Source organism: Rhinolophus sinicus, chromosome 7 (assembly GCF_057876585.1).
Source record: "Rhinolophus sinicus isolate RSI-liver-muscle chromosome 7, RSI-T2T, whole genome shotgun sequence".
NCBI classification, from domain to species: domain Eukaryota; kingdom Metazoa; phylum Chordata; class Mammalia; order Chiroptera; family Rhinolophidae; genus Rhinolophus; species Rhinolophus sinicus.
In genome coordinates this window covers 41,928,447-41,947,333 of record NC_142507.1, presented here as the reverse complement: position 1 = coordinate 41,947,333, position 18,887 = coordinate 41,928,447, and the positions used below count along the sequence as shown (strand labels likewise).

The 18,887-nt window shown below is 40.1% G+C and overlaps 1 protein-coding gene across 1 annotated transcript in view; it reads left to right on the top strand.

Annotated features, from left to right (window-relative positions):
- The first annotated feature begins 3,527 nt into the window (after positions 1–3,527).
- SLC25A24 (solute carrier family 25 member 24) overlaps positions 3,528–18,887 on the top strand; it is a 36,507-nt gene continuing 21,147 nt past the window's right edge. Inside the window, exons 1-3 of the mRNA XM_019746516.3 lie at positions 3,528–3,880; positions 13,784–13,910; positions 17,251–17,338. Coding sequence (XP_019602075.1) covers positions 3,698–3,880; positions 13,784–13,910; positions 17,251–17,338 — 398 coding nt within the window. The 5' untranslated portion in view covers positions 3,528–3,697. The remainder of the gene's footprint in view (positions 3,881–13,783; positions 13,911–17,250; positions 17,339–18,887) is intronic.

Here is an 18,887-nt window from a genome sequence, read left to right as displayed (position 1 = left end):
ACTCTGTGCATAAATTAACTCAGATTGGATTTCTGGCAGTTGGACTCTTCAAACACTATCTCTTTATAGCCTACTTAGGTATCTTTTAAAAAGTTTTTTTTGAAAATAGGAAATATAAAAATTAGGATTTAATATAACTGTAAATTGACTGTATACACACACGTACTACAATGCCTTACACAGATTTAACATCTAAAATACATTTGAAGTTGTATAGACATGAAAACAGAGGGTTAATTAAAATCAACCACAATAATGAAGAAGAAATACATAACAACTTAAAAAGCGATACATTTTAACAGAAGGCTTCAGGGGTTACAAAATGAACTTTAACCAACCCACACCCCCTTTTCTTGCAGCCTAAAGTTACATTATGTACTTCAGGGCTTAAGTAGATGACTGAGTCACTGAGAAATCATTCACAGGGATCATAAAGTTTCTGACTCCAGGTGAACCTTTGCTTTTGTTACAGATGGGAGAATGGGAGGATGCTGCTGTGATAGATTGTTCTTGCAATAGATAAAATAATTTTGGGTTTTGCAATATATAAAAATGTTTTCCCCGCTTCTTCAGCCCCCCACCCCCTTCCAGTTCAACCTGTTGTTTCTCAGTCTAGTTGTGTAGGACACAGCTCCCTGTCGCATGCTGGTGTTATGAGCCTTGCTCATAAGCAGCACGGCACTCCAACCACCTGAGCCACCGGGCTGGCCCCATAAAATAATTTTTAAAGATAAAGATATTACATCTCTTCTGTGGATTTAGTTTTATTGGAGTGGACAGTGAATGAATATAGGCAGAATACTTTTTTAAACAAAAAAATGTATGTTGTATTACACCCAGTTTTTAGATAATATTTTAATTATGTATCTTTTGTTAGTGTATTTTAGGGATCCATAATTCTATGGATGACTGAAAAATAAAGACCCACTTATCTTCCTTTGATCCCCTCCTGCCTGCTGTCCCTTCCCAGCTTTTACTGTTTATCCTAAAGCTATTCTTCATCTTTAAGTTACAGCACCCTCTCCTGAGTTATTAGTAACATTACATTGTGGCCATTTTCCCAGTAGTGGCTGCTTTTCCTTCAGAAGGGAAAAAAGTTTGAAAATGTACTTAAAGAGATGGACTTTCTACAAACTGAATTGCACTCAAACTATTTGAAACTTAGTACACAGATACTAGTACAGTGACATTCTTACAAAGCAACAAGTGATCACGAGTTTGAAGATATTACAAAGATACAAGCAAACAAACTTTAATGCAAAAGACATTCAGTTTTTAAGTATATGTAGCAAAAGGCAGGAAAGAAATAAAAGACAGCAAGATGTTTTTAAAATGAGTGACGAACCCTTTAAAACCAGAAGTGTGTGCATTTGAAGTTTTTCTCTGCACAACATAACTCTTAAAATGAATGCAGGAGGAATCATTTTTTATTGCTTTGTAGACTTTTAGTTTTATTCTTATTTATTTGATCCAAATTTCTTCTGTAGCTACAGAACACTGGAGGTATGATTATTTTCTTTCTCCCCTCACTAAATTGTATGCTCTGTGAGGAGAGAAACACCTTTATATTTCTATATCTAAAAATACTTAAAACCATGAATTCACACTAATACCACTAACTCAAATTCAACGCTATAGGGTTCGGTTCATTCTAGCTTTCCCCTTTGCATATTTGTAACTCATTTCTCTGTCAGCAAATAGCTTAGATCTCATTATCCTCAATATATTTGTTTATTTTCTCAATCCTCTTGTATGTAACCAATCTTCCATTAGGCTGCTGCCCTGCTCAGCCACCTTCTTTCTTTGAGTTTTGACCCATTCTGGGAAGCTTTCCTCAAACCTGCCTTGTGGCTTTTAACTGGTGACTCTGGAAGGAAAGAAGGAAGGAAGGAAAGAAGGGAGGAAGGAAGGAAGGAAGGAAGGAAGGAAGGAAGGAAGGAAGGAAGGAAGGAAGGGGCCCCTGGCACCCACTGATCTATTTTTTCATCCCTACAGTTTCACTCTTTCCGAATGTCATATAATGTAGCATTGCACGTATCAGTAATTAATTCCTGTTTATTGCTGAGTAGTATTGCATTGTATGAATGCAACACATGTTGCGTATCCTTTTATCCATATAAGAACATTTTGCTGGTTTCTGGGTGTTGGCAACGATGAATAAAACTGCTATAAACATTCCTGTACAAGTTTTTGTGTGAAGTTTTCTCAGCCCAAATTTGGAGAGGTAATTCCTCTAATTACTACAAAATAAATAGAGAGAGAGAGAGAGAGAGATAAAAACATTTAGTCTGGGAGACTATTTCAAGTAGCGTCTCTTCAAGTACAGAGTATGCACAGTATGGGTTAAAAGGCATTTTTAAGGACAGATAGAAAATTTGATGACATTTGAAGGCCTTTCCAGAGGAAGAGGGTAATTCTTTCTTTCTTTTTTTATTGGGGAAGGGGGACAGGACTTTATTGGGGAACAGTGTGCACTTCCAGGACTTTTTTCCAAGTCAAGTTGTTGTCCTTTCAATCTTAGTTGTGGAGGGTGCAGCTCAGCTCCAGGTCCAGTTGCCATTGCTAGTTGCAGGGTGCGCAGCCCACCATCCCTTGCAGGAGTCGAGGGATTGAACTGGCAGCCTTGTGGTTGAGAGGACACTGGCCCATGTGGGAATTGAACCCGCAGCTTTTGGGGTTAGGAGCACGGAGCTCTAACCGCTTGAGCCACCGGGCCGGCCCCCTTGTCCCACTTTGTGCAGTAAGAAGTTCTGTCTTACCTGGGCAGCAAACCCCAAGCCTTGTAACTGCACCTATCTTGAGAGGAAGGGTCTGCGGTTTTTCTGACAAGTGCTGTTGGCAGATGCTCTCTATGATTTATCAGAGGCACATGATACTAACCTGTAGAGCGAAGCAGTCCCTCTTTTTAGCACTGCCCACCTGGATAGATGCTACATTTTCTGCAAAAGACCCTTGAGTTCCACCTTTTTGGTTTTTCCCAATTTGAGATATAATTCACATATGACACTGTTACTTTTAGGTGTTCCTTTAAAAAAAATTAATTGCCTTCAGATTTAATCCCTCCGTTTCTTCGAGCAGAATTCCTATCCCAGGTGTGCAATCACCCAAGTTCCTCATTTTTGTCAATGGAAAACAGGCCCAGAGATGTGTAGTGTCTCTGGAGTCACAGGGAAGTCAGAGATCTGTGCGAGATAAAGATCTGCTAGACAAAGCCCGATTGGCCTAATTTCCAGGCTGAGAGAACTATCTCTGGGCAATGCGCCCAGGCTCCAAGCCAGAAGGGAAAGGGGGTCTTGAAGTTAAGTAACTTGAGCTCCAAACTGCCCCCGCTGCCCGCTCTTAATAATTGAAGCTGAAACCCACGACTTCTGGGGGCGTGCGCCCCTACCCGCACCCCCGACAGCTGGGATCGAGCAGCATTCTCTGCCCAGGCCCCACAACCGCTCCGGAGACCCACCCGCAGCCCTTCCACTTCCTGCCCGCCCTCGGCAGCGCGAGGCCCGTCCCTCCGCGCCTCTGGCGGAGGCTGGCGCGGGGCGAGCTCCTCCCCGAGCAGCAGCGGGCGCGGCCCCTCCCAGCGCGCCGACCGGGGCTTGGGTGGGGTCTCGGCTCCTACGTCCTGCACACCACCAGGCCGGGGGCCGTCGCGCGGGCCCGGGTGACTCTCCTCGGCTGGGCCGCCCGCGCTACCAGGACCATGCTGCGCTGGCTGCGGGGCTTCGTGCTGCCCGCGGCGGCCTGCCAGGACGCTGAGCGGCCGACGCGCTACGAGACCCTCTTCCAGCAGCTGGATCGCAACCGTGACGGCGTGATCGACATCGGCGAGCTGCAGGACGGGCTCAGGAACCTGGGCATCCCCCTGGGCCAGGACGCCGAGGAGGTGGGTCGCTGCCAGGCCGCGGCCTGAGGGCCAGAAGGGCTGCGGGGACAGCGCGCTGTCAGCACCGAGGGCGGTGGCCCGCGGCTCTACTAGGAAGGAGGAGGAACTAGGACTTCAGCTCGCGAATGGGTTCAGACGCTCCGGAATGGGGCGCGCGGCCAGGTATCCTCAGCAGATGCGCGTCAGGATCTGAAAGGCTACGAGTATTTTTCCAGATAAAATTAGTGCCGTGAACACTCTGGCCCACTGTACCACGATACTTTTGGTCTGAACGTATCCCAGCTCCTTAACCTGCTGTTTTTTTGCGCCTTTGCAAAACGTTTAATCAAACTTGAACTTTTTAGCTCTCAGATTTCAGTGGGCCCCAAATTCTGTAAAAAGGCTCACACTTTGTATCTCTTCGAAGCTGCTTTGTTACACCAGGTTTGTCTACTGTTTCAGATCTGTTTGAAAACCAGTCTTACGTTTCCCCCACCTCTCTGTGGAAGAGAGGCGACATTCCTCGATTAAGACCTTCCTCTTGCCCTAAGTCCATGAGTTGACCTGAAGGGTTGGCCCATCTGTGAGCAATTTCAACTTCTCTGAGTCATTTCCATTATGACACTGAAGTTCAGCCCCCTGAGCAGGGTGCACATATTTGGAACTCCTCCAACTCCACTGAAACATAGGAGGACACTTTGGCATGCCCTATCTCGACAGGGAAAGTGATTCATTTAAGAGCCAACAACTGTTTCATAGTTACGTATTTTAAGCTACTCATTCAATGTCTTTTGTAGTGACAGGTGCCTTCAGTTTACTGTTTCTTCTTGAGTCTGAGTTAGTAAGTTACGATTTTTAGGAAACTTCCCATTTTGACCACGATTCATAATATCACTTATGATTTTTAAAAAGTTCTGACTTTATCTGTAGTTATGTTCTGTCATTCCTGATAGCTATCTTTCCCCCACTTCCTTTGTTGCCTTTGTTGCCAAAGGTTTGTCTAGTTATACTTTGAAAGAACCAAATTTTGGTCCTTTTCGTTTTTTTCTTTTTTTATTCTCTCAATTTCTGTTTATTTCCTTCAGTTTTACTCATTTACTTTTTCTAATTTCTTCAATTGAACGCTTGATTCATTAATTTGAACTACAGTATCCCTTTAATCACTACTTTAACTGCATCCCACGAGTTTGTCCTTTTGTTATTTAGTTCCAGGTGTTTTCTAGTTTCCAATATGATTTTATCTCCGACCCATGAATTATTTAAATGTGTACTTTAAATTTCTAAATCTATGCTGTTTTTGGTTAGTTCTTTGAAAATATGAATAAAATAACTTTTGGTAAGATTAAGAAAGAGAGAACTCCAAATCAGGAATAAAAAAATGTTTCCCAAAATTCATATAAGAACAAATTATAAAAGAACTTGTATAAAACTGTGTGTATGCAAACACAGAACAGGATGGAAAATGTTTATCACTATATGTATTTTATACATATACGTAAAATATATCTTATACCTACATACATACATACATACACACAAACATAATGTGCTCATGCCAGGTATTAACTATTCCTAGCAGTCTTTTTTGACTGATACATTCTTCAATAAAAGGTTAAGAATGGTTATTACTGGATGGTAGGAATTAAATTTTTTCTTTACAATTTTGTATTTTCAGTTTTTAAAAAATGAACGCATATTACATTTCTATGATTAGGAGAAAAAAGGGAGTTAAAAAATTTTTGTTTTGTTTTTTTACAATCTCACCTCTTCTGGGATGAGCCTTGCTGGACCCCCCTCTACAGAAGAGCTGATCACGCCCTACTAGGTGTAGGCCCTTTGTCTCACATGTCACTGCTGTTATAATTTTCAAGCGGTATTGTTTTTATTTGTTGACTGTGTCCTTCACTAAGACCACGCATCTTGAGGACGAGGAGCCTGTCTTACTCATCTAAGCAAAAAGAAGAGAGAAAATTCACGTTAAGTTCTCCTAGAACTCAGGAATGTCCGAATATGGAATGAGAGTGGAATGTAGTATGAGGAACAAGGATAGAGCAGCCATTACTCATTTCCCCATAACCATCCAGTAATCCTGTCGGCTTTTTAGAGTATTTTCTATCTCCTTTCTCTTCCTTCTCCCTCCCGCCCCCTTCTTGGTTGTTTTTCATCAGAGGCCACATTAGAGCATTGTAAAAGACAGTCCCAATGTTTGGGTGTCATTTGAGGTACTCTAAGGAAAAAAAAAATTAGGGACATTAAAGGGTAGAGGAAATAATCTAAATTTTAATTTACTGAAATAGAAATCATGAGGGAAATAAACTGATGTGGTGAAGAGTCAGCAATTTTAGCTGAGTAATAAATATGTTATTTTGTTTCAATTTAGACTTGGAAGACTGTGGGACAGTGTAGGGCCAAAAGAAAAACAAATCTGAATTTAGAATTAAGGCAATAAAATGAAAAAAGAGGATCTTGTCCAACAGGATTTTACAGACATTTTTTTCTTCCTTCTCAAATCTTGCCATCATGTTAGTGGCAACTCTTTTATTACTGTGTGGAGGAGAAAGCGGGACAGGTTTTGTAGCATTTGAAGGTATTCCTGTAGCCAAGTTCAGGGCTAGTGGATTAACAAATGTGTTCAGTTAGCCTGGGAAGTTATAAGCAGTTTTAAAGTTAAGTTGTTTGCCATATTTTCACAGGCTCAGACTCTTACTGGACCTTTCTTAGGAGAGATTGAGTATCATTGGACTCTTAGAGCTGAGAGGCTGACCAAGAGCAAGAAGGGAGGAAGCAGCTTAGAGTTCAAAGTTCCATACTTGTGCAAACTGACCATATAGTCTTGGTCAAGTCATTTAATCCCTTGCTTTACTTTCATTATTCTTAAAATGCAAATATCTTCCTTGCCGTCTGGACAGAGTTTTTCTCAAGATCACGTGTAACTGGATATGCAAGTGTATGTACAAAAACCTTTAAACTGTGATAACAGATGTACTACACGGCCAGCTCCTTGAGGGCCCCTCTGTCCCCATGGGTATCGAGTATATGCTGAATGATTGGGCAGTGTCAGAGGAATAGTTGGACTGGGTGACATGATTTAAGGGCTCTTCTAACTCTCACATTCTGTGATTTTTTTGATTCGCTGTCTTTAAATTTCATATTCACAACTACAGATAGAATAGGATCACATACAAAAACAGTAGCTTAGCAATGTTTATTGCTTTGAGTTGAATTTCTTTTCAGGGTTTCTCTCCATGAGATAATTTCTCCATTACAAAGGAGGATTGACTCCATTAGTGTCATTGACTCCATGACTTTATTACCTAAGGAAATAAATATGGAAGTCATAGAAGTGCATTTTTAAGGCATCGTGGCAGGGAAATTATGGTATAAGAAAAACAGTGGAATTCCAACTACATTTATGTCAGATGTTCTGAAATATATAACATCTGTATCTTTTGTGTTTTCTCCTGACTTATGAGGTATGACAATTAAGTTTGCAAACTTGTTGCAACACTGTTGCTAACCTTTTTTGACAGAGGGATTATTCATCATGAATTTGTATCAACTGGACAAATAGTTAACCAAGTTTGCTATTTGGAAGTGCTGAAAAGGCTGCATTAAAAAGTTAGACAAAAACAACCTGAACTTTTCGCCAACAAATCATGGCTTTTGCATCATGACAATGCACCAGCTTACATGGCACTGTTGTCTGGGAGGGAGTTTTCAGCCAGTAAACAAATAACTGTATTGGAACACCCTCCCTACTCACCTGATCTGGCCCCCAATGACTTCTTTCTTTACCTGAAGATAAAGGAATATTGAAAGGTAGATATTTAATGACGTTCAGGACATCAAGGTTAATACAATGACAGCTCTGATGGCCATTCCAGAAAAAGAGTTCCAAAACTGGTTTGAAGGATGGACTAGGCGCTGGTGTTGGTACATAGCTTCCCAAGGGGAGTATTTCGAAGGTGACCGGCTAAGTTCACGAACTTAATTGTCTGAACTTATATATTAAAAAATATGATGTTATCCCTTCTTTGAGGCTATTTCTGAACAATGGGAGAGAAGGACGAATTCCTTAGTAAGGCATAAAATACCCTTTTCATTTTAGTAGCTGTCAACTCTTCAGTCTTCCAGACTCCTGACATTATATATCCCTGACTGGGCCACACCCATGTACACTTACCTCTTTCTTTTCCTTCTCTGTGCTTGGCATTGCTCTCTCTTCCCCTTTTCTATCTGGTAAGTTACTACCCATTGTTGAAGGCCTCAGCTCACATCTCTTTTCTTCCCCTCGCCCAGTCAACATTATTTCCTTTATCAATATTCCAGTGAAGACGTTTAGAAATAAATAACTTTCCACAAGACAATGTTCTTGTAAGTGTACCGCTTAACTCCTTTTGACCACTCTGTGTTCAAAAATCTTATCTTTTTAAGGGTCAGATAGACAGCACCGAGATACCTACGTTTGAAAGATTTATGAAAACCACACAAGGATTTGTTGAGAAAGGTTGAAGCCTCACTCTGAAATGTGGACCATGGTATTTTCTATGTTAATTGGTGTAGTGTGTGTAAGAGTTACTATGATGCATTGTGGAATCAGTTAGGCCAGGGTTCAAATGTTTTCACCATTTGCTGCACTTGTGACCTTGAGTAAGCTATTTAATGCCTGGAAATCTCCAATGTAGACTAGGAATAGTAAGAGCAACCCAGTAACTTAGCACAAATATTAAACTCATTCAGTTCATGTTTTTGAATAGTGCTAGACTGTCCAATGCAGTGGGGATATAGTGGTGAATGAGAGAGACAGGGTCCCACAACTGTGTTCTCAAAACTTTCCCTGTAGGAGGCCTGTGTGTGTTGGATGGATGGCTAAGGGATAATTGAAAAGCAAATAATAAACAGATAATTTCAAAAAGTGGAAAGATCTAGTCAACACAAATAGTTTTATTAGATGAGACTGTCAGCTATGTTTTGCTCCCTGCTATCTATTAGTTCTGGAAAACGCTGTCAGTCTGTTCCTTATTACCCTGGCTGTGCCTTCTGTCTTTTCTACTTTGTCCGGTGGACTCTTGTGTCCTGCCTGGATGTCTGCCTTCTGTGACTTTGTGATGACCTGCCTTTGCTGCAGTGCACAGGGCATTCCCTGTGGACTGTTCAGTCCTCTTTTTTGGGATATTTTGTTCTTGATTGGGCCACAGCATCTCTTGTGAAACAGCGTTAGACATTTGCCACTGCTCCACAGCTCGGGGGAGCTGTTTATAGTGAAGACTCCAGTCGTGTTTCTGAGTAACCGTGGTGGAAACTCTTCCTAAAGGCAAACCCATGGGACATGTGATGGCCCTCTTTATTTTGTCAGCTTGATGTGATGAGTGAAAAGAGCAAGAAGTGACAGACGAGCGCTCGATTAAATTTTCTTTATGAATTTTTAAAAAGGAATTTATTTTTGGAGGCAGCAGGTTTAGGTTCACAACAAAATTAAGAGGAAAGTATGGAGAGTTCCCATATCTCTCCATCCCCCCATAGATGGGAAGCCTCTCCTAATGTTAATATCTGGCACCAGAGTGGCACATTTGTTACAATTGATGAACCTACAGTGTCACATCCTTGTCACCCAAAGTCCATAGTTTACCTTAGGGTTCAGTCTTGGTGTTGTCCATTCTGTGGACTAATGTATAAGGACATGTGTCAGTCTTTATAGTATTATACAGAGTATTTTCACTGCCCTAAAAAATGCTCTGTGCTGTCTATTCATCCTTCCCCCCACTCCCCAGATCGCTTGGCAACCACTGATCTTTTTATTGTCTCCATAGTTCTGCCTTTTCCAGGATGTCACAGAGCTAGAATCATACAGTTTGTAGCCTTTTCAGATTGGCTTCTTTCACTTAGTAATATGCATTCATGGTTCCTCTGTGTGTTTTCATGGCTTGGTAGTGCATTTCTTTTTAGCACTGAATAATATTCCATTGTCTGGATGTAGCACAGTTTATCTTTTCTCCTACTGAAGGACGTCTTGCTTGCTTCCAATGTTTGGCAGTTATGAGTAAAGCTGCTATAAACATGTGTGCAGGTTTTGTATGGACATAAGTTATATAAGTTTTAACTCCTCTGGGTAGATACCAAGGAGTGTGATTGGTGGATTGTACGGTAAGAATGTGTTTAGTTATGTAAGAACCTGCCAAACTGTCTTCCAAAGTCTCTATACCATTTTGCATTCCCACCAGCAATGAGAGTTCTTGTAGCTTTACATGAATTTTAATATTCACCTTCCCCCCCCCTTGCCATTTTCCCGCCTCCCCCTCCCCACTCCGGTTCAAGCCGCTGTTTCTCAGTCTAGCTATGTAGGACGCAGCTCCTTGGCCCATGCTGGTGTTATGAGCCTTGCGCTCCCCCTGGCTGAGGCAGTTGGTCGCTGGTCATCTGTTGGCGGCTCCCGGCAGCTTATGCTGGCTGTGGGCTGCTCATGGCAGCCCAGCTCCAGGGAGAGCTGTTGTTCACAATCTTAGCTGTAGAGGGTGCAGCTCACTCGCCCCTGTTGGAATCCAACCGGTGACCTTGGCATTAGGAGCCTGGCGCTCCAACCCCCTGAGCCACGGGGCCAGCCCAATATTCAACGTTTTAAAGAGTTCTCTATATTAAGGAAAATGGATTCCATACAAAGTGGAGTTTTGACTGTGAAGCTGCATCTCCACGTTCCCAGGGGAGCAGCATGAGGGACCATATGTGTATACGTGTAGGGAAGACGGAGCTCTCTGTGCTTCTGGAGAGTGGGGATTAAGAAGGAGCCACAGATGTTGTTTCTGCGTGTCTCCTCACATTCTCTGGGTCTTCTCCTGACTTCTGCTCACTTTGCGATTATCCTTCCAAATGTGCTGCCAACATCTGTAAGGTGAGAGCTGGGCCTGTGTGGTTAGAGCAGCCTTGCGGGGCAGCTCCTGCAATGCGGGAGGAAAATAAGGAGCTGGGGACGAGGGAGGGGTTGGGGGTGGGGGGAGAATCACAGAAGGAAAGGCCCAAGTGGGCAGTTTTTTAATTAGGTTTTCAATTCCCAATCTTCACTACCACAGTTCTTAAGGGCCTCATCCTTAGAAGAATTCTTTGAAAGGTGTGACCAAACAACTGAAAAAAAAATAAAAGTTGGACCTCACCACTGGTCATTATGGCCTCACAGTCCCAACACTCCTACCCACGTTCCTCTAAAAGCTCTACGTGTACAGTCCTGTGCAGAGGTCCTTCTGGAAATTTTGGGGGAAAGGGTGTGAGTTGTCCCCTTTCGCCTCCTCCTGGAGTAGGGCAGGGACCAGGGTGTCTGATCAGCTGACCTGGGAGCGCAGCCGGAACAGGCACCCCGTCCAGGGCCAGGCCCCCAGTGTAGCCCCCACCGAGGCTCCAGGAGCCCCTCGCGCCTCTGCCCTGGAGCCGTTGCGAAGAGCGAGCTCCTTCCTGCGCTTTCCCTCGCGAAGGGGCTTTGTCTTTGGTGCTTCAGAGGGCGCTGCTGTCTTAGGTCTCTGCTGACTGGACTTGTGCTACGTAGAGAGATTCCCTTCCTCCCTCTTGCTTCCCCCTCTGGGAAACTCACGGGGGCCCGCGGTGTGGACCACCCCTACGGTAAGAGGCATCCCTAATGGACGCCCTCTACGAAGAACTCTTTTGGTACCTGGACCGTAATGAAGACGGGACCCTGGACATCCTTGAGATTCAGGAAGGCCTGGAGGATATAGAGGATTTTTCCTTCCGGGAGGAAGCGCAGGTGGGTCTCTGAGAGGCTGGTCAGAGAGATGATGGGGCTGGGAGCCCGGGAGAGGCCTTGGGTAGAGAGGAGTGAAGCCACATTTATATGTCCCTAACCTTGACCTGGGCTGCACTCTAGTCTTCAGGTCGATTACCAACCTTCCTGTATTAAGAATAACTCAACACAGCTCATACTTTTCTCAAACATTTTTCTCAGTTTTCTCCCTGATGGTAAGACGTCCAACTTCAAATTGCTCTCAAGATGTTGGCCGCAACCTTGTTTTGAGGGTCATCTTGTTTAATGTGCTCACCTGTTACTATAGCCTAGATGGGAACCGAGTTGGAAGATGCTCCCTCGCCACTTGGGACGTGTCCTTTAACTTGGAATTTCCAAAATCATAGCTGTTCACTAACATTTCTATTGACCACAATATCAAGTTTTTAGATGAAACTCAGTACCTAAATGGCACCCCAGAATGCGGTGACATTTTCTCTTGGATGATGCAAATCTCAGTATATGTGTTGAGTAATCAGGAAATAATTTCCAGATGAAAATCATCATCAATTTAATTTGTAAAAGGAATGAAATAGAAATAATTATTTTTCAGTGACGATACAAATGTATTTGCTTTTGAAACTAAGTGCTAATCAAAAGTATTTGAATCAAGGCTATTTAGGTTGCAGACAAGAGAATCCTACTCACACTCTTCTAACAAAAAATGCTAGAATTCTTTGTATGTACATACACTGTATTAGACCAAGGAAGCACTTTATTCCTAGTTTGCTGGGAGTTTTTAATTATGAATGATGTTGAATCCATCAAACATTTTTCTGTGTTTATTAGGATGCTCATATGACTTTTCTCTTTTATTCGGTTACTGTTGTAAATTACAAGTTTTTTTTTTTTTTTTCAGTGTTAACCTAACCTGGCATTACTGGAATACGAGATATGTATCTATATCTACATCTATATCTATATCTAGATATTTAGATATTTGGTATTTATATCTATATAGTTATAGCTCCCATTTTATATGCTGTTATCTTTTATATATTGTTATATATTATTTTATATATAATATTGTCCGTTTTTTATATAGTATTACCCATTTTATACATTGTTAGATTTGATTTGCTAACATTTTATTTAGGATTTTTGAATCTATTTCACTAACGACATTGCTTATAATTTTCTTTCATGGGAATGTTTTTAAATTATAGATTAAATTTCTTTGATACTTATAGGACTACTCAGATTTTCTATCGATGTGTCAATTTTCAATAAGTTCTCTTTTTCTAGGCATTTGTCTATTTTATCTCAATTTTTGCACTTTTTGATACGTTGTTCATAATATCTTTAGATTCTATAATGTCTAATAATTTTCATTGTTACTTTCTGATGTTGGTTCTTTGCCAATTTCAGGGGTTTATCAATTTTATTGGTTTTTTTCCAATGGGCTATTTTTTGATATTGTTTATCCTTTCATTGGTATATTTGTTTTCTTTTGGATTACTCTTTACTCTTTATTTCTTTCCTTCTACTTAAAAAATTTTTTTTTCTAATTACTTAAGATTGAGGTAAATCTTAATAATGCTTCGTTGATTTCCAGCCTTTCTTCATTTCTAATTGTGTATTAAACCCATAAATTTTCCTCTAAGCTTTTGTTGCATCTCATGAGTTTCAGACCTTTTACTCTCTGAGTCCAGAACTTAGAAGTCTGACCATTACACCATCCTGCCACAATGAGGCATTATTTCCCCAGAAGAGCATGGCCATCAAATCAACAGAATTTGTAAGCTTTGAGCGGGTGATTGCGAGTGTCCTAATCGGCAGAAGTTTTATATTTTGGGTAGCAATGGGAATAAGGCTTACATTTAATAACAAATACCATAATTTTTATTTCTTTCTCAAAGGCAATTATTTCTACTAATAAAGATAGACAGTTTGATATGACAGCTTTTTGTAAACATCATCTTTATGAAAAGTTTATTTAATTTTGAAAATAGAAGGGAAACTACTATTTAGATATTTAAATCACATGCCAAGTCAAGTGTTTTTCTTCTATCTTGGTATTTATAAAACACATGTCTTGTAGGAAAACAGCCAATCTACTTGAAATATATGTACAAATAATTTAGTAGCTTGGCCCATATTAAAATGTCTCTCTCTCTCTCTCTCTCTCTTTCTTTCTGTAGAAAATTTTTACTACTGGTGATATCAACAAAGATGGGAAGCTGGATTTTGAAGAATTTATGAAGTATCTTAAAGACCATGAGAAAAAAATGAAGTTGGCATTTAAGAGTTTGGACAAAAATAATGATGGTGAGTCTTTTTTTCCATTCATCACCAGCTATGAAGAAGCACTTCTCATACTTTTAAGAGTCTAAAACAATGTATATTTAGTCTGTCTTTTTTTAGATAATAATTATTACTAGTGTAATACTTGTTTTTCTTAGTAATATAATTTTATATAGAATTTATGTTTTTAGTGAAGAACACTTATAGATAACTTTGTCCACTAAATTAAAAAACAATGAGTTTTAGGGCTGTTTGTATAAAATGTTAACTATGGAACATTATGCTGATTTGACTTAAAGCTGTGGGTTAAAAATAATTATCTTTCCTTGCTCTCTGGGCAAGAAGGATTTATTTTTGTTTTGCATATAGGCATAAATATTATACATTCTAATATTTAAAATATTTTCATATTATCTTTCATTTGATAGTTTTTTAAAAGAATTAATTTAGAGCAGATACTCTCTGATCCTGAAAATTAGGAAAAAAAATAGTAGATAGACATTTCAATATGTATATTCTGACTGGAATTATGGTTTCTCTATTTGATTAATAACTTGAAGTTACAGTCCCAGTTGTGTAGAGCAAAAAGCAAGGACCACAGTAGGAGAAAGAGAAGAGTCATGAAACCCTTATCACTAGAGGCAACCTTTGCTAGGAAGAGGGGATTTATTTTACAAAATTAGAATGCAGTCTCCAGCCCCTCCCTATGTATGAGTAGTCAGGACCATTTCATTCATAGACTTACAGAAACATCCATAGACAATATGTAATGAATGGGCATGGCTATGTTCCAATAAGACTTTATTTACAAAAGCAAGCAACAGGCCGTATTTGGTCAGAGGGTTATAGTTTACTGGCCCCTGGTTTATACTGAACATTAAGTTCAGTTCGAGTCAAGGCAGGTTCCTTCAAACAAACAAGCAACTAAATCCTTTGAATGGTTTTGAAGACTGTTCAAGTCTGTGACTCTCAGCCAGTAAGAGTTGAGTTTATGGTAGAAAGTAGTGCTATTGGAACACTTGCTGTCTCCCGTAACCTTACATTATCTACCCCCAAGTCTGGCCTTCATCCAGTCTTCTAGCAAAACCCTGTTCTTGCAACTTTACCTTTTCCCCGTAAACTTTCCTCCCATCCTGGACCCTGGACAGTTCAGCTGCCGAGATAGGACTATCTGTATAGTGTTAGGACAGGCAGTAGAGGGAGATGGTGCTACCTCACGACCATCTGCCAGGTAAGGAGAGGTCAGTCATCCCAGTATATAGGTTGTGCACATATCGGTGTCCACTTCAGGAAATTCTGAATGAACTACAGGAAATAACTAACGATGAAATTTTATGATACATTTGTAGTAAATACAGTTTCCCCTTAATTTATCTTGTTTCTATATTTAAAAAAGAATTTATCATTACAGATTCATGATTTGTTTATCAGACTTCCTTAAAGCAAAGCATGTGCAGTCTATCCTCATTATTTGTGGATTCTGTTTCTTTTTGCTTAAAAATTATAAAACAATTTTGCAATTAGTTGACAGACAATATTATATTAGTTTCAGGTGTACAACATAGTGATTAGACATTTATGTAACTTACAAAGTGATCCCCATAAGTCTAGTACCCACCTGACACCATAAATCATTGTTACAATATTATTGACTATATTCCTTATGCTGTACCCTACATCCCCATGACTACTGAGTACTTCTTAATCTCTTTCCCTTTTTCACCCATCCTCCCAAGCCCCCTCCCAGGATTCTGTATTTGAGAACTTGGCTGCCTGCTGAAATTTAACCCCGCAGTTAATCCTCATAGCACTTTCACAGTCCTTCGTGGACGTGTGCAGAGCAGTGAAACGTTTCGTTGCTTGACGTGCAATTTCTAGCTGAGGTAGAACAAGGTGATGCTCTGCTCTTTTGTTTCAGCTCTCATACTTTAAACATGTGTTCTTCTTTAGTCTACTTAGTGACATTTTTTGTTTGCATTTTTGTGCTTTTTGTTGGTGATTTTGTTGTTTAAAATGGCTCCCAAGCATAGTTCTGTCTAGAATTCCTAAATGTAAGAAGGCCATGATGTGCCGTAGGAAGAAAATGTCTGCGTTAGTAAGCTTCATTCAGGCATCAGTTATAGAGCTGTTGACTGTGAGGTCAGTGTTGAAGAGTCAATAATACATATTTAATAAGATGTCTTTAAATAAAAACACACATAAAACAAGATTTTGTATTGCTTGGTTGAGAAAAAATGTTGTGACCAGAGGCTCAGAGGAACCTAACCCTGTATTTCCTATAGGAACCAGTGATTCAGAATTTGCTAATTCATTGTTCATGTAATGACCGTGAATAGTGAGAATCAAGGGTATCTCATTAAGAGTGCAATTATAAAGGAGAATATTCAGAGTGGTATTTAAGGAATTTCATTGCAAACAGATGGATTTCTCTAATGGTCCTTACATTGTTCAGATTCTCAGGCTGCTCCTTTGCTCTCCCCAGGATGCTCTTCAAACCCTGGCATTTCTTCAAAGTCCTTGCCTTAAATGAAGCCTTTCCTTTCACCACAAACAGTAATTTTTGTCTTGCTCTTTTCCTAGAGAACATTGCCATTAATACTGGTTTGGCATCAAATCCTCTCTTACGCTGTGTTGTTTCTTCCTGTCACATGCTGTTAGTCTTAGGAACCTCATGAGTCCATGAGCTGCTTGAGGGAATACAATATTACTCGCATTTATTGCTTATAGTTTCACTTTTTTCTCTTCTGATTCTTCTCTTTCAGTATACAAACATGCTCTAATTTCTCCAATAATAATTTTCCCTTTCCCACCATCTTGTTATCCTTGTTCTCTTTATTTTTATTGCTAAATTTCTCAGAAGAATAGTCCACACTCTTTGGCTTCATTTAGTCATTTTCTACTTCCTTTTAACCCAGTGTAATACATCTTTATGCATAATAAATGCCTAGTCATTTATGAAAATGTAGAAATGCATACTTTTAAAATTAATAGATCCTAGCTTAATTGAATTTACCTCAAAATCAGGGTATCTTGATTTGGATTTCAGTTCCGCTGCTTCTTAATGTTCCTTGGTAAAGCCACTTAGTCTCTCAGTCTCTTCTCCTTTAGAGGGAATATCATTATTTATCTACAAAGCAGTTATGATTTCTGAATGAAATACTGTGTGTGCTTGTTTAATGTATTTGTTAAAGTTTGAGTTGGTGTTGCAATATGTATTGAAGCAAATATAATTCTCACCTAAATTCATAATTTTACCTTAATCAGTTCAAGGCTTTCCCTTATAAAATTAGGAATTTGAGATTCATGATTTCTAAGGTTTTTATCAGTTCTGAGTCTGAGTTTATGTTGTTTTTATTTTTTAAAGGAAAAATTGAGGCTTCCGAAATTGTCCAGTCTCTCAAGATACTAGGTTTAACTATTTCTGAACAGCAAGCAATGTTGATTCTTCAAAGGTAAGCTTTTCAGCTGATTGACAGTGGGTTTCTTTTTGACTTTCATTTTCATATCCTGCATTAGAGAGCTATGTTTGTGTGTCTTAAAACCACTCCTTGCACCTCACCATTCCTCGCTCTATATATTCAATATTTTTCTTCCCTTTTTCTCCCTTTTCATTTTGTATGAGCGCATACATCCAAAGTGTAGGAATGGGAAATGTCAGCACAAATAGGACTCTTTCTTGCAGGGCCTGAAGGGGCATTGGAATGGCAGTGCGGTGTTAAATCTATAGAGAAGTCTAAGAGTTTTAGCGCTGCCATTTTTCCCATTTGGTGTCTAATGTGACAGTAAAACTTATTGTTTCAAGACAAGGAGTCTGGTGGAGTCATCATATTATTTAACTTACATGTGACTGGATAAGAGGGCAATTTCAAAGTTCTAGCTGACTGATGAAGAAACACCACAGATTTAAACTTTCAGAAAACAGATGTGCCAATCCGAACAGTTCAACTATTTCATAGGTCAGGCCTTTACAGACTTAATGTTTTATTTCACAGGATAGAGCAATAATCTCTGAAGTCTAAGTGCCCTTGAAGACTCTTTTTGTTACAAACACACCACAGGGACTAATTTTTTATTTTATTTTATTATGATAACAGAAAACAGATTCTTGTAAATGTTTTCAGTTTTCAATATTATCTAAAAAGTTTCTTCTGAATGGCTTTATTGTTGAATTTATCTCCTTTTATATATGCACCAGGGGCATTTTTCTCCTTTCTATCTGTCCAGAATTTATAAGCAGCTGCTCAATAGGAAGGCCTTGAGACTCAGAGCTCAACATGTTAACATTGGGTGAGAAAGTCTTTCCCGAGGAAATGAAAAACTATAGCACGAAAAGGAGATAGACAGCATTTGGACGGTAGGATATGGAGCATGTAACATTTTGCTTCCAAAGTCCCATTCTTGAAGGAAAGTGAAAGGTTTTTTGTTGTTTTTGCTGTTCTTTAGGCCAGAAGTTATATTCCTGTATTCCTTTTCATAGCTTTAAGACTAATGGAAATTCCAAGCCCAAGCTCCAGAATAGACCATGTAATGCAGAAGGATGGGTATTTAAAAACAGCTATATAGGGCTGGCCCGGTGGCTCAGGCAGTTAGAGCTCCATGCTCCTAACTCCGAAGGCTGCCGGTTCGATTCCCACATGGGCCACTGGGCTCTCAACCACAAGGTTGCCAGTTCAATTCCTCAAGTCCCACAAGGGATGGTGGGCAGCGCCCCCTGCAACTAAAATTAAACACGGCACCTTGAGCTGAGCTGCCGCTGAGCTCCCGGATGGTTCAGTTGGTTGGAGCACATCCTCTCAACCACAAGGTTGCCAGTTCGACTCCCACAAGGGATAGTGGGCTGCGCCCCCTGCAACTAGCAATGGCAACTGGACCTGGAGCTGAGCTGCGCCCTCCACAACTAAGATTGAAAGGACAACAACTTGACTTGGAAAAAAGTCCTGGAAAAGTACACACAAAATTCACTGTTATAAAGCATGCAATTCAGTCATTTTTAGCATGTTC